Raw genomic sequence first — 19,115 nt, 5'->3', positions numbered from 1 at the left:
ACACATGGGAGGAAACTAAGAGAATAGGAGAAAACAAAAGAACTGCTTGTGCTTGGATTACATAATAATAATAGGATTCCATATGAGGGAATAGTAGCAGAATATCAGCACATAGAGAAAGAGGAGTGATGGGTAAATGGTCAGCCTTGATGGAATATTTGGTGGAACCAAGAATACAAAGGGCTGTAAAAAGGGAATCATTAAGAGGGATTGTGTAATTGTGCATAATTATAAAAAATAATTAGAGGAATCCAAATAGGATTGGTAGAAAAGGTTGGATAGACAAATTACAAAGGATCAATGGAGAGAAATGTGCAGAGCTTTCAAGTATGTGACTAGGTCAGGTTGGTTTAGGACATTTCCATGGAACTGCTTACATAGGTTTTTATACCCTGAGTCAATTACAAAGCTTCTTCCCTCAGATTCAGTGTAACTGGGTATGTATGAAGAGCAAGAGGGGAACTAGGAACATGTTTTATGAATGTACATAGTTAATGGATTTGCAAGATGCATTGCAAAATGCCAGCAGATGCTGGGTGAACAAGTGAAAGTGTGATTCTGATATGTCGTAGTACAAGAGCTAGAATGCTAGGACCTAAGAAGGTCTTGTTAGCCTTATGTTAGCAGGCAAAAAAGCAAAAGCCATACAGTGAAAATCATCTATTAGAATGACCTTCGAGGATGTCATGGATATTATAAAAGAAATAGAGCAGTTGGAGGGGAATTGTTAGGGGAAGGCACAAGGTGCATACCCTTAAATAGAATATATGAGACCATTATCTTCACAGTGGGGACCTGAGTGATGGGGAAGAAAGGAATGTTGGGGAAACTGAAATAGTACCATAATAAATGAGTAGCATGTAGTTTTATTGGTTGGAAAAAATCAGTAGCTTGAAGTGTTTTTAAAGTTTATGAAAAAAAGAAAAGTGAAATTGTAAATTTAAGTACATAACTGCTATATGATGATGATTTTTATGCACATTGTTTAATAAATTTGTGAATTCGGTAAGTCTGCATTCAAAACAAATCACAGTACCCTGTACAACATTAGCTGATGAGTCTGTCTTGTCCGCTTACATTTTACATTCTCTTTGTTGTTCTTTTTGAGTTCTAATGTATAGTGTCTTCTGCATGTTTGGTATTTTGTTGTGAATACCAGTATGTACTATACATGGTGTATTTTAAACTGGAAGTTTTTACATTCTGGCAGATTCCATAAATATCTCTGTTTCCTCATGAAACACAAGCAGAACTGTTGTTTTGTTTTCCAGACAATAATTAGGTTCTGAACAATGGCAGAAATGAGTACACAATGCACAAAACTGAGTAGGGGGTCTGACAGTGGTAAATGGTGTGTACACGATGAGGCCACTAATTGTATCTGGTCAGCAGTTTACCTTTATTGCCTCATAGTTGCTTAAAACTTTAATGCACTGATCTAATTAGTTTGACCAAGAAATAACACTGATAAATATCTCACTGGCATGGAATGCTGAAGAAATGACAAACTTATCTCTTGTTTCATTAGTGAACAAAGTTGAGAAACAGTTTAGCAGCATATAAAGACAAAATTCTGAGCACCCTATTGTGTGCTTTATTTATGGAAGACTGTACTGAGTGTGTTCAGTGATGTGGATTGCTTGATATGGATGTGAAAGTTGAAGATGGCAGGGAAAGCATAGAATTGTAGGAGTTCTGAGACCTCTCCTCATCTTCATACATGTTCAGATGTGTGGTCTAGTGCATGTATAGAAACTGAAAAGTCAGAACCAGAATCAGAAAAAAAGCTGTTGGATGCCCCAGTTGGGTTTCCATTGACGTCTATGAAGATGCAGAATGGTGAAGACCCCTTGCTATGAGTTTGTTCCTGTATAACTACTCCTTCCCTCCCCCTAGGCCTGTCCTTTCTTTGCTTGTTCTCTGCAGCTTGCAGTGTACCAGTGCTTCAGTACAATACATTACATGGTCTTAACACTGTCTTTTAAAACTGTATTTTGTCAGATATAATGTGAACCATCCCCTTTGAGCTGTCACGCATGCACCCACCTTTCCTCCATCTTCCCCCTTCAGCTCAGCCCTTTCTACTTGCCTCCAAAGAATGCTCTACATAGACGTTTTAGCCCCTTTCTCTTCTCTTTTTTAGTATGTGCTTGTCCAACTTTCTAGATATTTTCTTTTGGCCCACCCCTTCATTACTTTTGCCACTTTGACTCTCCAGTACATACTTTCTGCCAAGCTAATTTTCTTTCTGTGTTTTGGACTCCAGAACTGTACCCCAGATACATCCTTAATAGTGCACTGTTCAACAAGAAGGTGACATTGGGTCATGTAGAATTTCTCCCGAATGCTTTGCACCTTAGCAGCCTACTGGCTTGTACTAGTTCCCTTTCACTTCAAGTATTATGATTTAGCCCAGGAATGATAGTTACCATGACAGTATCATTCTTCTACTTCCAGATTTCTGAATACCCAACTAGATGGAGTAAAATAGCAAAGGCATACTGCAGAAGAGAGCCATCCAGGAACCCCCTGCGGAGTACAGAGGACAAGACCTTTATTCCAAATTCTGTTGTCCAAAAGATCATGGACCTGAGGCCCTGCTAGATCTAAGTGGCCTAAATATCTTTATGCCCAAATATGCTTTTTGTCCTAGTTTCCATTCAGACAATCCTTCCACATTTTCTAGAAGGAGAGGGAATGTGTTCTACAGACTTTAATATTATCAGCCCATCAAGATCATTCATTAATGCTAGAGACTCCTACCTTTTAGAATTCCTAAGCCAGTCATTGCCAGAGTTGAAAGATTCTCTTTGTTTTTGCCTCCCCTTCCCACCTCCAGTGGGTTCAGCAGATGTCTGGCCATAGTGACAGCTGATTTTCATCTGCAAGGGACCAGCCTTTATTGCTTAACAGATAACTGTCTCATAACTGCAGCTTCTCAATATAGCTCAAGTGGGGAAGGGAATCCTTGCTCTCCCTGTTTCAGTCCTTAAGCATTTCTCTAAAGGTAATAAAGTATCTTGCAACTGGTTCAGTGGCTAATGTTTTGTAGGCTGTGATAAACTCAACACTCTGGCCTAAGAGGGCAGACTCCCCATGAACAGGGTTCAGACTTTGATAATATGTAGAATTTAGCTGCTTTTCTGACTTTATCCACTTTAACAGGTCTTCAGCGTCTCAAGGTTTTGGGCCTCATCATGGTGGTCAGGCTAATAATTCCATTAGCCCATTGTCATAGAAGAGTTCTTATTTGGACACCTACAATTCAATGGTCACAGATGCTGGAGCTGATGGGCCACAATATTCATATATTTCAAGCATGTTGATGACACCTGCCCTTGTGGCTGGACACCAGGCACCTTTTCTTAGGCATTTCTTTCCATATTCCCCCTGCTTTGATAAGTAACCACAGATGTGTCTTCCATAGGGTGGGTGGGAGTAGTGCTCAAATGGACCATAGTGTGATGCTACCGAGGAACTCTCTCTTCACATCAGTGTACTGCAGATAATAGATGTCATTTCCCTTCAGACCTTTGCAGAATTCCTTGTAGCCATGGTTCCTGTCCATTCAGATAGCTAGCTTGTTGTTCTGTAGTGTCTCAGCAAACAAAGACAAACCTGATTTTATCCTATTTGCATACTTTGCTTGGAAGTCCACATCCCCAGGCAATCTGTTCAGGTGGCAGACAGATTAAGCAGTGCCTGCTCATGCTACTCGAGTCCCAGCTGTTTTGTGGTAAGGAGAATCTTTTCACATGTGGGTAGAGCCCTCTCATGACCTGTCCATGTCCCTGACCAACACTGAATATAGTGGCATTTTTCTCTCTCATCCCAGATTTCCTTTAATGACTAAGGTCATCTATAGAGTGAGGCTTTTAAAGGCCAAAGTTATACTTTGTCATAGCAGTTGTGGTTTTCTTCCATCTGTCTCATTTACTGCAGCGATCACTACTTCTGAGAGCAATGAAAATCTCGTTTCATCCATCATGGTAGTCTCACCTGGATATGCATCAACTGTATCCTTTTCCATTTTCAGTAGTTGCTGATGACCCTTCCTTTTCAGATATAACAGAAAATATGCATACGTTGCAGATGTCCAGTACAGGGGAAAATATATAGGGACAAGTGGGCTCGTTGCTCTGTTTGGGCTGAGTGTAAATGGTTGAATACCTTTTCTGCTTCAGTGTCGGCTGTGCTGGACTTACTTGACTGGAGTTTTTGACTGTTTTTGAGGTTTTCTTCTGTCAGAATCAAATTGGCCTCCATTTCCAATTTCAGTTACATTCAGGATGGTTCTTCCTAGTGTTTTGTTGAGTATTTCTGAGACATCCCTCAAAGATACGCTTCTCTTGAGGCCCCATGCCATTTGACACTTTGTGAGGAAGCAGCTTACTGAGGCATCCTGGGAACTAACCACATCAGTGGAGCTCAAGTTTGTGTGGTGGAAGAGTGTTTCTGCTGGCGGTTTCCTTTTTTATGCCCCCCTCCACTGCTCTTTAACTCCTTAACTGCTCTTCCATAAATAACACATTTCTCTTCATTGTAATCACGAACAAATGAACAAAAAACCATTAATGCCTCAAATATTATGTTTTCGCTTGAAAATACTTCATCAGATGTGGGCTGCACCAGCACCCATCCAAATGTATGAACTCCATGATGAATCCCCTGATTTCTTTGACTCCATGCCATTTATAAGCAAACTTGAGGCCACAAAGTAGATGAGAAAAAGTGTGGACTTCATGATCATATCTACTAATGTATTAACTGACTTCACAGGAAAATGGCAAAAGGATTCAGAACCAGATCAAGATTTTTGTTCACTGCATTCGTCTGCTGCCACTCACCCTTCACAGCACCTCAGATTAAAGTATCCAGAAAAACATTTGTGACCTGTTCACACGTGAAACATGTGAATCTAATGCAGTGAAATTCTATTTTAAATACAGTTGATGCAAACAGGAACATTTGTATATTGCCTCTGCATTTAAGAATATTGCATTTCTTCCTGTATCCCAAACATGATGGTGCCAATTACAACCATCTGTCTTCGCTTTCATTTATGTATTTTAATCAAGTTTGGTAACTCAGTATGTTCTCGTTTCTGTGACTGACCCCCATTTTGTGCAGTGACACCTTTTTTTCTCCACAATAGGATATGATGGTTTGTATTATATTATCTTGGAAGTAATATTACTACTTGAACATTGTATTTTGTTAATTATTTAAAAAATACAAATGTGAAAAAGCAGCATATAGATGTCAGGTGGAGGTAGGATTTGACAGAATACTGATACAAAGGGGTGAGAGTAGATCAGACTTAATAAAAGGGTAAACGTTTAGGTAAATTACTACTTGGGCGAATGCATTTAGTGCACCTAATGGTTTTATGATTTTTTTGTGCATTATTTATTCAAGAAATTACAATTTTTAATTACATTTTCTGCAGGAAGCACAACTAAACATTTTTTTCTTTTCTAGGTTTTGGGGGCTGTTTGGACATTATTGTGGATGGTGTAACTTTATTAAATAAAGCTGGCATTGAGCCTAGCAGCAGACCATTTCATCATAACTACATCAACTCTGAGCAACAACTTGCAGAAAGCTTTGCCTATTTCTTCCCACCAGGAGCTGCATCAGAGTAAGCAACCTCATGTGTACACAATTGTATGATATAAAAATGTGAAGTGTTTTGTTTCTGGTATGCAAGAAATATGTTTATTTGTAATTAGAACAGTAATAGTAATTATTTATTGAGCCGCTGATAGGAAGTGCCCCAGGGACATATTACATTACACATACAGCTGTAACAAAGGAGCTTCTATTTGAGACCGGAACCGAATGGTACACTGATAAATGGAAGATTGAAGTACTATAGATAACGCAAGTCCACACTTTAATACAGCAAAGCTTTCGATTAAACAACCTTTCTCAATGCTAGAACAACATACATCATGACACAACACTATTACATAAGAGCAATAAAGGTAATGTGACCACAGCCATCAGATCACATTGTCATTAATTAAAACCTAAAACATTTTAAAAGAAACATCTACTGATATATCCCAACAGGAACAGGTTTAATACTAACCCAGATGTTCTTCGTGTTTCACTGTTGCAGTCATTACATTTGGGTTATCTGCCTGCAGGTAGCCCTCAACCAGCCTGAATATCAAAGTCTTGGATTCTTTTGTCGGATGCTGTCTCTTCTTCCATGACGTCAGGTTGTCAGGGGTATAAAACATGCAGCCGACGCCATTACATCAGTCTTTCTTGCCACGTGGTGCCCGAAGCAGAAGCAGTTCGCAAGTGCCGGTCGGCCGACTCCTGAAATTTTTGTTTTCGAGTTTCAGAACCGAAGTCTTCAAAAAAGCTAGGTACCCCATTGGGGATCCTTTTTCTTGCTCTTAACCAATGTCAGTAAAAGTTAACAATTGTATTACCTGTGGAAAGCAAATACCTCAAAGATTTTCATTCGTACGGCATTCCTTGCTTGGACCCAGACCACAATGTCCCTCGCTGTCGGTTTTGTGCCTTATTCAACCTCCAGACTATTCATTGTCTGTTTCTTTTTGCAGCAAATTATTTTGGTACTCTGTTTAACTATCCAGAAATGGCTTTGGTAAGCCATCCAACTACCGACATTCCGAAAAAACATAAAGATAAAGACAGAGACAGACCGCATAGGTCCAAAGCTGCCGATGATGCTTCCGTTAAGCTAGTCGCTGGTTCGCGGGTGCTCAGTGAGGCGCTTTTGCAGCCCCTGATACCCGTGCTATTTCAGATTCACAGGGCTCTACTGAGACCCATTCGGAGTCCGGTATGCTGCGAGATGCTTCTTCAACTATGGAACCTGCGGATGTCTCTACCTTGGATGGGTCCGGAGCTGCTGTGCAGGCACCGGCTTCTGAGGGTGTATTCAGGCCTACTGACTTGCATTTCAAACCAATGCCATCTTCTTCTTCAAGGCCTAAAACTCGACCCATGCCTAGAAAACAGACATCCAAACTGCATGGTCAGGCCCATATGCCTAAAAAAACAATAAGAATGGCTGAAGACCTTATTACTTTAATTAGGGGAAGCGAGCCTTCACCCTCTGAGACGAACTGATTTTCCTTCTGATCAGGATTCTGAAATTTCTGTTTCTTCTGATTACCAGGATTTGCCCTTATCTACCTATGAGGATTCTGCTGCAGAGGATTCCCATTCCCTCTGCTTCCTCTCCAGAAGATTTTTCTTTTGGTGAAACCTTGCACACTCTTAGGGAGCATTTCCGTTGGGAAAGCCAGGATTACTCTGACTCCAAAAAGAGACTGAGGGAATTCTTACTCCTCCCTCAACACAGGCCTTTAGCTATCCCTCCTGTCCTGGACATTGTAGATGATGTCTTCTTGGAATCTAGCCTGACCCCAGACGGCTCCCAGGAAGCCTGACTGGTATTACGGAGTACCTGACTCTCACAAGTTCCTCTTCAAGAATCCTACTGCGGACCCAGAGTCCATTTCCCAAGGACCTAAAGGTATTAAGGCTACTACTGCCAAAAACCCTACCCCCTCTGATAGAGATTCCAGGGCCTTGGACAGATGGGGTAAAAAGGTATACACTTCTGCTACTTTGGCCATTAGGGCCTTAAACTGCCAGTTTCATATGTTAAAGTATCAGCAGCATATTATGGGACTATTTAAACAGAAAATGATGTTGATTCCTGACTGTGCTGAAAATAAAGAATTACAAGATTTAATGCATTCTGCTGAACAAGTTGGTAAACATACTTTGCAGTGTGATTTTGACTCTTTAGAAGCATCTTGCAGGGCTGCTATCACTGGCTCTGTACTTAGAAGGCATTCTTGGCTTGAGGAGCAAAATTTGCCAGATCATGTTAAAGCTCAATTACTGGATGCTCCCTTAAACCAAGACCCGCCTGTTTGGCAACAAAGCAGAAGTCCTTAAAAAGATGGAGGAAAAAGCTAAATCTATGCAAACTGTTAAAGATTTCCTGCAAGTACAGCCTCCCAGGTTTAGTGGGCATTGGCCTTCTAAGAATTGGTCCTTTCCTGTCTCTTCCAGGCTTTCTCAGTCCAAACCCAGGAACAGCAGACCACCTAGGCTACAGTCTCAAGGTACTCACATGTCTAAGCAGTGGGGGGCTCCCACTTCCAAAGCTGGAAGTAGTAAGATACACTCTTATGGAAAAATGTCACAATGACTTAACCTTGAGCCTTCCAAGCCCTGCTCAACTGCCTGCTCTCTTAGGGGGAAAGATCACCCTGCATGCAAAAAAATGGGAACTCATTACCCAGGACAAATGTGTTTTAAATATAGTTTTCCAAGGATACAGATTCCACTTCCACACCTTACCAACCCCACATGGTTGGCCACTCCTACCCCCAAATCAGTGGGCAGAGGCTCAACAGCAGGTTTGCTTTCTTCTAAGTATCAGGGCTATTCATCCTGTTCCAGCAAGAGAAAGGGGACAAGGTTTTTACTCAACACTTTTCCTGGTACCCAGAAAAGACAGCTCCTGGCATCCTATCCTGGACCTATCTTTTCTAAACACCTTTTTGTTAATCCCAAAATTCAAAATGCTAACACTTCAACAGCTGCTTCCTGTGCTAGGCAAAGATGCCTGGTTGGCAACTTTAGACTTAGAGGAAGCTTACCTGCACATTCCAATAAGGGAATCTTGCAGGAAATACCTACGCTTCAGAGCATGCTCCATGCACTATCAGTTTTCTGCACTTCCCTTTGGCTTATCTACTGCGCCCAGGGTATTCACAAAGTGTCTAGCTCCAGTCATTGCATTTTACAGGCAAAGAAATATTCAAATATACCCATACCTGGACGATTGTCTAATTCAGGCAGAAAGCCAGGACATGCTACTAAAACATCTGGCATTTGTAAAGAAACTTCTAACCTCATTGGGGTACACCAAAAATGAAAATAAATCTCATCTAGTACCCTGCCAACAAATTGTATTCCTGTGAGCAAGTTGAACACAACTTCCCAGATGGCTTACCTCACGCCAGAGAAACATGTTTATTTGACAGCCTACTTTAAACTACTGGCCACAAAGACCCAGCTATCTGCAAGGAAAATTCTGCAAGCACTGGGGTTCATGACCTCTTGCATTCTACTAATTCCATATGCAAGACTGCATATGAGGAAACTCCAATGGTATCTAAAAAGCCTATGGTGTCAACATTCTCAGGAACGGGAATCTATGATACCTATCATTCCTTGTATAAAGACAGAGTTCCTTTGGTTGGCAGAGGCTTGCTACCACAACAAGGGGCTCCCATTCAGTCTACCCCCTGCTGCCCAAACCCTAACAACAGACGCATCAGACTATGCATGGGGGGGGGGCTCACATGGCCGGGCAGTGCATTCAGGGCTAATGGAACCCGAGTCAGATGCACCTGCATATCAGTCAAAAAGAAATGTTAGTGGTACAGAATTCTCTGACGGCCTTCAAGGACAACATCCTTCCAGGACAATTATTGGTAAAGACAGAACACCACTGTTATGTGGTACATAAACAAGTAGGGGGGAACCCACTCGTACCCTCTGTGTAGACTAGCCATGGCTCTGTGGAACACAGCCTTGAGCTACCACGTGCACCTACAACCTCAATTCCTGCCAGGCAAGCTAAATTCACTGGCAGATGACCTAAGCAGAAATCTCATGGACCCATACGAGTGGAAACTGGAACCAAAGATATTCAACCTTTTGAGAAACAAATGGGGGAATCCAGAGATAGACCTGTTTGCCTCCCCTCAGAACTACCAATTGGACAAATTCTGCACAATGTCTTCTGACAGTCAAGCTTGGAAAGTGCTCAAAAATGTACTTAAAAAATAATTTTTTATGAAAGGGCGTGTGAACTCGATTTAAGAGAGTTACACAAAAAAGTCTGGAATGGGAACAGGATACATATGAACTTGAATTTGGAAGAGAATTTTGAGCTTGAATTCCTGCTCCATAACAATGGAGTGAGAATAATGAAACCAGACAAAGGTGGGGGGGTAGTAATTATGAATAAAATGGATTATAATAGTAAGATGCATGAGATCTTGAACACTGACACATACACTATGAGCTCCTTGAATGAAAAGAATGTAGCTTACAGGAGAATTAAAAGTTTCATCCAAGACATGTTTATTGATGGTTTAATCACTATTAATGAGTTACACTACCTTACGATAGATTTTCCCACTATCCCATGTGTTTTTGGTATTCCAAAAATACATAAGGATATGCAGTGGTGGCTGGTGACTTCAAATCAAAGGGGGGCTGCAGGAGACAGCTGAATGGGTGGGGTCAATGAAAAGGGGGTGGCCAACTAGAAAGGGGAGGAGCTATGCTCAAAACCACAAAAACTGTAACTTTAATTTAATACGCTGCCTTGGGTGCCAAACCGTCATTATGAGAGTCCACCTGTCATTATGAGAGTCCAGTCAAGACAAAATGAAGTGTAGAAGAAAAAAAATGTCATTGCATTGGCTGCATGACAGCTTACTTAATATTTAGATGGAAACAAAAAGGTAGTCAGGCATGAAAAAATAAGTTACTTTTTAAATACATTACTAGAATGATCAAGTATAAGAAAAACAAGCAGCACTCAACTCAAACCACTTCTCCTTGCACTGCAGTTCTAATTATAATTTATATTCAGCTTTATTAAAGTACCAAGTAACATGCTGAAAGCAATCTTGGTGATGCTCCCACTTGTAAAAATGTTTCTTATCCAAAAAAAGACCTGCTGCCTGACTACAACTATCGACCTGTTTCATGGGGAAAACATGATCAAAGTAAAAAATGAAAAGCAAACAAGAAACAAGCTCAAGATACGTTGCTTAAAGGATTACTGCACAGGTTATGAACCACACATGATAGATTGGCATTCTGTTTAGTTTACAGGTAAAGCCTGCAAAGATGACTGCAAGTCTCCAACAAATGTATTGAGCTTCTTAAAATAATATAATCCTGTCCTTTATTACAAATACTGTCATATGCATTTCAATACCCAAGGCTTATACGTTATCTATTTATGCAAGTATTCTCTGCATGGCAACAACAGAAAGGCTTTCAGTGTTGGCAATTCTTTAACAGTATGCTTATTAAAGCTTACTTGCATCTTACAATCTCAGACAAGCTTACCTGATGGTCATTAAAGCATTGCTACTTAAACACAGAGCAACAGGCAGTTTCTGAATAATAAGCATAAATCAACAATATAAATATATGACAGAAACCAGAACATTCTGCAAAATCAAGGACAGATGGAAGGCCATTGTAGTACTTGTGCCTACCTTGGATGGGAGGATACTCTGCACAGTTACAGTGCATAACTGTTCCTTGCCTTGCTTGGACACATCCAGAGTCACTACACGGGGGAGTGGGATGCAACAAGTATGTCACAATTTGAAATGTCTCTGGCTGACTGTGATCGCCCTGACACATTTGTCATACCTCTCAACCTCAGAGCAAGAAATCTGGACAAAGCCATACATAGAAGTGAGACAAAGGCCCAAAAATGAGGACAATTTTTAAATATTGCTCTTATAAACTTAGAAAGATAATAGAATAATAGGTCTTGCATTAGTATGAATTTTATGAAGGGTATGAAATCTGAAACTCAAATGTCTGTCATTATTTTCTAACTTCAGTCATTAATGATTTGCCACTTCTTCTTTCGGCTTTTCCCAGTTAGGGATCACCACAGCGGATCACCTGTCTGCTCATGATTGGCAGTGGAGTTTTACAGTGCCCAACCTTCCACAGAAGACACACACACACACACACACACACACACACACACACACACACACACACACACACACACACACACACACACACACACACACACACACACACCAGGGCCAATGTAGAGTGTCCAGTCCACCTACAGCATGTCTTTGGGATGTGGGAGGAAACTGGAGTACCTGGAGGAAACCCACGCGACCACAGGGAGGACATGCAGACTCCGCACAGAAGGCACCCCAGCCGAGGATCGAACCGGAGATATTTGCCAAAAATACACAATTTTATGAAAAAATGGACCAAAAATGTGATGAAAAATATAAAATAGTCAACACCATGCAGCTGAGAAACTGTCAAAGAAGGGACACTTTTTAATATTAGTACTGCTAACTTGAGCAGTTGACAAAAGAATCTACATGCATTTCTGAAATAAAAGTAATCTATAACTCTGATTATCACAGTTATTAATTGTAAACCCTCCACGTTTTCATCCAAAATTGCTATTTTGCAGAGGGATTATTAGGGGAAGAGCAACATTTTGAGCCCAAATCGGGGACAGTTGAGAGGTTTGGATATGCCTAATTCTATAAAGCAATTTATTTGCACGTACCTCTCAACCTGTTAATGCAGGAAATCTGGACAAGGCCAAATATATTGGGGGAACATATAAACAGTACTAAAAATTGCTCTTGTATAAACTGAGACAGTTGATAGAATAACAGGTCTTGCTTTAGCATGCATTTTTCTGAAGGTTATGAAGTCTGAAACTCAGTGTCTGTCATTATTTAGTGACTTAATTCCTAAATGATTTGCCAGAAAACCACAAATTTTATGAGGAACAAACCAAAAATAAGAAGCAAAAATCTATTCATTCCATGAAAATCTGGACAGTTGAGAGGTATAGTTCAGCCATGCTGTCTTGAGTTTGCCGCCCTTCCCCCTCACAAAATCATGGTTGAATGGAGCCTCCCCCCTGCAGCCATTCCAATGAACCATTACTTGGCTATTTCACCCCATTTACCATAAACACTAATGTGCATACTGCTTTACTTCTATGATGATTCGGATTTCATTTGAAAGTTTTATTTTGCATTTTACAGCACAAACACTAAGACATCTGCTAAACAAAGCAATGCAGTCTCACAATGAAAACAGAATTAGCATTAAAACTTCTCTGCCCTTGAAACTTACATGCATTGAAACCCACATTCAAAGAAAATACATTTGACTAGTGGCAGATAGATTAACTTTGGGTTATTTTCAAATGATAGGCCCCTTGCACACAAAACATACATGTGTTCTGTGATGTACCTTCCTGATTGCATTAAATTATGTTGTTGTGTTGTGTCTTTCGGCTTATCCCGGTTAGGGGGTCGCCAAAGCGGAACTTGGTCCGCTAATGTTTGGTAGTGGAATTTTACGTGCCGAGTTACCAGCCCTGACACACAACCTTCAACGAAGGTACGCCCATTCACGCATGCCTCCACACAGAAGACGTTCTAGCTGAGAATCGAATGAGAGATTGCATTAAATTATATTTCTTGTATAATACAGTCCAGTTGTTAGAGGGTGTTGTAAATGTATTGTTTTGAACATTTTTCCTGTAAACAATGAAACAAAATGCATGCACCAATAATGACAAAACTGCCCAATTGAGAACATTTCCATCATAGTCTACTCAAACTTCTACAGTCCACCAGTATCAGTAAATATGCACAATCTCTGCAGAAGCAAAAGTCATCTAAATAATTCCACATTAAAAAGATCTGCAACTAATGAATATGTTGCTGCTAGTAAACAACTTTATATTTCATTGTTTCATCTAGAAATAAAGTGCCTGTTGCCCTTGAGGAATAAATTGCTTGTATTACATTAAAAAAATGATAAGCTAGTAATATTGCAGTAGGGAATGGATGGCAAATAACAGACGGGTTCATAGTTGCTCTGTATTTTCACCAAAGAGGACATTCTCAAGACAGCTGCATCCACCCCATTTGCAACACAGTACAATATCAGCAATGCATCTACATACTGTGGGAGTAGAACCACAGCCTTCTGCATCGAAAGCAAGTACACGACCTGTTGTACTATTAACAATGCAAGCAGTCTCAGCATAAGCAGCACTAAACTTCTCTTCCCCTGCAGCTCTCCGCTCCTTAAAAAAAATCTGCTTGACACTCAGCTGTATCTCTTAACTTTGCAGCACAAGAAATCTGAAAAAGCCAAAATGTATTGGGGGGATGGGGGGACGACAAAAGCCCAAAAATTAGGGGTACATTTTAAACATTAGTGGTATAATCTTGGAAAGTTTCTAGAATAAAATGCTGTGTTACCATCTTGCATTTCACTGCCAAGTCTTGGGCCCAGAACCCTGTGCAAAACAGTCAGAGCAACATCAGCTGTTTTGTGAAAAAGAGGAAGACTGAAACTTAAATGGCTACCATTTAGCGAATTCAGTTATCACCATAGCTGTCAACCTCTTAGCACAAAACACCTGGGCAAAGCCAGTAATGGGGGAATAGAACCCTCAAACATATTCAGTGAATTCAGTTCTCACCATAGCTCTCAACCTTAGCACAAAAAAACCCCGAATGAGGCCAATAATGGGGGAATACAGTCCCAAAATAGGGAGAAATTTCAAATATTCATCTTATAAACTTAGAAAATTGCCAGAATAAAAGGTTTTTCTGAAGAATATGAAGTCTGAAATTCAAATGCCTGTCAATTTTACTTATTTAACATTTGTTAACCAGAAAAGTCTGACTTGGAACAAAAGCCAATTTTCAGCAGAGGCACAGGGAAAAATCCTGCAGGCACATGTCTTGTAACATGGTAGGACACCAAAACAAACCCACGGAGGACATGCATACTCCACACAGAAGGCACCCCAGCCAAGAATCAAACCAGAGAACCTCTAGCTGTAAGGCAACAATGCTACTACTGCACCATCAACTATTTAAAGAATTAAAAACTCAGAAACCAGAGATTTTACGAGGAACAGAACAAAATATGAGGCAAAAAACTGCAAACATTTCACAAATGGCGGTTGGTAGGAAATTCAGGCTCTTGTTACCTGCACCCAAGGTGCAGGGTTCGTATCCTGAGTTCTCTCTAGTTACGCACACATTATTTGACTGAATCACAGAAATTATTTTACACAATTGATGGCAAACTTCCTACTCAGCAAATACACAGAAATGATTTTGCAAGGGGGCGAAGCCCCCCTGTACCCCCCCTTACTTGTATACACTAACTCCACACTCATAAAATTGTATTGAACAGAAAAAAAAACAGTCACAATTAATTAGTTTTGGTGCATAAAAGAAACCTCTGCAGATGTGAGGCTACAACATGAGGGTAGCCATTGCCAGTTCAGACACACCCTTCTAGACATTCCTTAATAATGCCTTTAGCGTTTGGTCAGAAACATCTCATACATTCTATAGACTTTTGTACACTTTTCTACCAATCGTGATTCAATCAATTGAGTTTTCAGTCAGTTGTATTTGATCATTTCTGATTCAATCAAATGACATCGACTGAAATTTTTAAAAAGTGAACAGATCCAATCTCTTCAGAAACAGTAGGGTTTTACTCATAAAAACATAAATACAGGCTATATTTGTCAGAAAAGTAACCAAATGCAAAACTGGGAACAAAACACAGAAATTTACAGCAAAGGAAACAGTTCAGCCCATGTATAGTGGTTGGACCAACAATCAGCACAGATGTTCTTCGTGTTTCACTGTTGCAGTCATTACAATTGGGTTATCCTGCTGGCAGGCTGCCCTCAGTCGGCCTGAGTTCCAAAGTCTTGGTCCGGCGTTGGTTGCTGTCACCTCTTCCCTGACGTCAAAGCATCAGGGGTATAAGAGATGCATCCGACGCCATTTTCTTCAGTCTTTCTTGCCGCGTGGTGTCTGAAACAGAAGCAGTTCGCAAGTGCCGGTCAGCCGACTCCTGAGATTTTCGTGTTCGAATTTCAGATCTGAAGTCTTCATTAAAAGTTAAGTACCCCGTTGGGGAAGCTTTTTTCTTGCTCCAGTCTGATGTCAGAAAAAGTTAATAATTGTATTTCTTGTGGGAAGCAAATACCTCATAAGGACTTTCATTCTTACTGTATTCCTTGCCTAGGCCCTGACCACGACGTTTCTAGTTGTCGGTTTTGTGCTAGATTTAACAAACGCACTATTAAGCGTCAGTATGATTTTGCATTTCACTATTTTGGCACTAGATTTAATTATACGATGCCGTCGGATAGCCATCCAACTACCGGAATTCATAAGAAATGCAGAGAAAAAGAAAAGGACAGGCAACAGAGGTCCAAAACCGACGATGAGGCTTCTTCTAAGCCAGTCGCCGGTTTGCCGGTTCTCAGTGAGGTGCCTTCGCAGCCCCTGATGCCTGCTACCTTAGAGCTGCAGGCCGCTACCAACTCCCATGTGGAATCGACTGGGCCACTGGATACTCAAGGTATTGGACCCGCGGAGACTATCCCCTCAGATGGGTCCAGAGCCGCTGAGCAGGCATCGGCTTCTGAGAGTGTTTTCAGACCTACTCAGTTATACATTAAAATGACTTCAGCTTCAAAGGCAAAGACTAAAGCACCTTTAAAGACAAAGAAACAAGTACAACAGCCTCATGGACAGGCCTCCATGCCCAAAAAACACATGCTCAAAATGGCCGAAGACTTAATTACTTGGAACAGGGGTTCCCATCCCCCTCCTGATAAAAGGTCTAGGTAAGAGACAGACTATGAATCTTCAGATCAGGTTTCCATTTCTTCTGATTCCTCTTCTGATCAGGAATACTCACTTCCTCCCTATGAGGATTCTGATGCTGAAGAATCTATCCCTTCAGCCTCTCCTCCTGAGGACTACTCTTTTGGGGAAACCTTCCATACCATGAGGGAACATTTCCACTGGGAGAGCCAAGATTTTTCAGAATCTAAGAAAAGGCTCAGAGACTTCCTTTTACTACCACAACACAGGCCCCTAGCTATTCCACCTGTGTTGGACATTGTGGATGATGTCTTTTCAGAGTCTAGTCTGACCCCTGACTCCTTAACTCCAGCTCCTGTTAAGCCGGACAGATACTACAGGGTTCCTGACTCTCATAAATTCCTTTTCAAAAACCCTACTGCTGACCCAGAAACTATCTCTCAGGGTCCCAAAGGGATCAAGGCTTCCACTGCAAAAAACTCTACCCCCTCTGCCAGGGATTCTAGGGCACTGGACAGATGGGGAAAAAAGATTTACACTTCTGCTACCTTGGCTATAAGGGCTTTAAATTGCCAGTTTCATATGCTCAAATATCAGCAATATATTATGTCACTGCTTAAACAGAAAATGTTGATAAATTCTGAATGTGCAGAAAACAAAGAAATGCAGGATTTATTACATGCAGCTGAACAAGTTGGAAAGCATACTTTGCAATGTGGTTTTGATTCTCTGGAGGCCTCCTGCAGGGCCGCTGTTACGGGTTCTGTACTTTCTAATCTTTACAACCTATGTGGTGTATCTGCTTGTAGATGAAGACAAAATATACTTTGGTGCATGTATGTTTTATTAACATATTTTTAGCCTACACTTTTGGGGGCACCTGACATCTGGGGCAAGAAAAACTGAAGAAAATGGCGTCTGAAGCATCTTTTATACCCCTGACGCTCTGACGTCAGGGAAGAGGCGACAGTAACCGACTCCAGACCAAGACTTTGGAACTCAGGCCAACTGAGGGCAGCCTGCCAGCAGGATAACCCAATTGTAATGACTGCAACAGTGAATACACTCGAACATCTACATTTATGGTAAGTGTACACAACTGTACTTTTCATAGATCTTTTCTTATAACTGGCAGTTTTTCCAAATATTACCCTTTGGAAAGCCCTATACAAAAATATTTTAATCAATATCATATCTTCCTTAAATGTAAAGCAACAACTAAAAGTCCAGGAGAATGCTAGCTACTGCATATAAACAATATTTTATAGATTTAGATTAGACCATTTTACTACCAAGACTTCCTTTAATGACATGCAAGTCTTTTACAAGAATCCTTCTTGCTCATAACAGGTACCTCCAGGATCTCCATTACCAGGACACACACACACACTTCTCCAAAGAGAAATAAAAGTCATAAATTGGAATACATTTTTACAGCAAAATACATATACAAAGATAATACAATATGAATATTAAAAATATACCAGAATGCAGTAAAATATTTAAAGCACAGCAATAGGCAGGGGTTAAAATAAGCTACAGAATAATGCAGCCAAATAAAATAACATCTGAGTACTTAAAGAAATTGTCTTATTAAAGCAGGTAAATTATAAAAGAATTAGCTTAAACTGCACAGGGCTGCCTCAGAACTTAATCCCGTGGACTTGTGGAAGTTAACCTGATTAACAAAGTACTCTTCAAACTGTTGTGCTAATCCAGAAGGCTGTTTCTTACAAGAGAAGTCACTGCATATTTTAGAAAATTTTGTCATACCCGACACTTTGGTTTGGAAAACGAAACCGTAACAAATATAACAGTCATGCCCAGTTGCCCACCAAACCACAAAATAAATAAAATAAAACCTCTGATGCCTTGCTTGTCAAGGTACCTTAACAAAATTAAATAAAATTAAAGCATACAGAGTTACAGACTAAGACTTTTGTTCTGCTACCAGCAGCATCAGCAAAAAAAGAGACCGAGTTGCAGCATTGTTAAAGTAAAGAGGAGGGCACCCCCACCCCAAAGGCCTGTCTGTCTTACCTCAAAAAAATAAAATGAAGACTTTTTAACTGTAAGACTGTCCATTTCCGATCATCACTCACGATTCGAACACAAGACAAGACTCCAGATTCCAGAAGCAAGCCAAGCCAAGCAGTAACAACTGTAATTATTTTAAGCACATGCAAGTTAGCGCGATTGGGTGCTTATCCTGTCCTGCACTGTCTGTTAATACCGATTGTTTCTCGCTCTCTTTTTCAGAAAGAGACTGTGAACCAATCAGTAGTCACCCTGCCATTTACGTCATGTGCGTGACTGCTGACGTGGCAGTCCGCCCCCCTTCCATGTTACTGTGTGGTTACCGCACAGAGTTCTGGGCATCATGCAGTGATGCAGAACTCCCCATAGTCCGGACTGCCTTTACAGCAGTCTGAGATGGTCCAAGAATCAGATTTAAAGGGGAAAAAAGAACTCGCTGAGCAATGAGCATGCGCAGTTCGAGTTCCGAGACTTTGCGAGTCAGTCGGACTCATGTTTTTATTCAAGTCAGCCACTTTTTAATTAAAAAATATTTTGTTTCCAAGTCTGTTGTGATTTTCTTTTTCTTACACAGCTGGGAGGGCTGCATTCCCA

The 19,115-nt window shown here is 40.7% G+C and overlaps 1 protein-coding gene across 1 annotated transcript in view; it reads left to right on the top strand.

The window, feature by feature from the left end:
* LOC122791311 (ADP-dependent glucokinase-like) overlaps nt 1-19,115 on the top strand; it is a 624,051-nt gene that overhangs the window by 192,604 nt on the left and 412,332 nt on the right. The window contains exon 2 of the mRNA XM_044059018.1: nt 5,482-5,641. Coding sequence (XP_043914953.1) covers nt 5,482-5,641 — 160 coding nt within the window. The remainder of the gene's footprint in view (nt 1-5,481; nt 5,642-19,115) is intronic.

This window comes from Protopterus annectens, chromosome 1.part2 (assembly GCF_019279795.1).
Source record: "Protopterus annectens isolate FY-2018-M chromosome 1.part2, PAN1.0, whole genome shotgun sequence".
Taxonomy (NCBI): Eukaryota; Metazoa; Chordata; order Ceratodontiformes; family Protopteridae; genus Protopterus; species Protopterus annectens.
The sequence above is the reverse complement of the archived record's forward strand: the minus strand, read 5'-3'. Positions and strand labels throughout refer to the sequence as shown.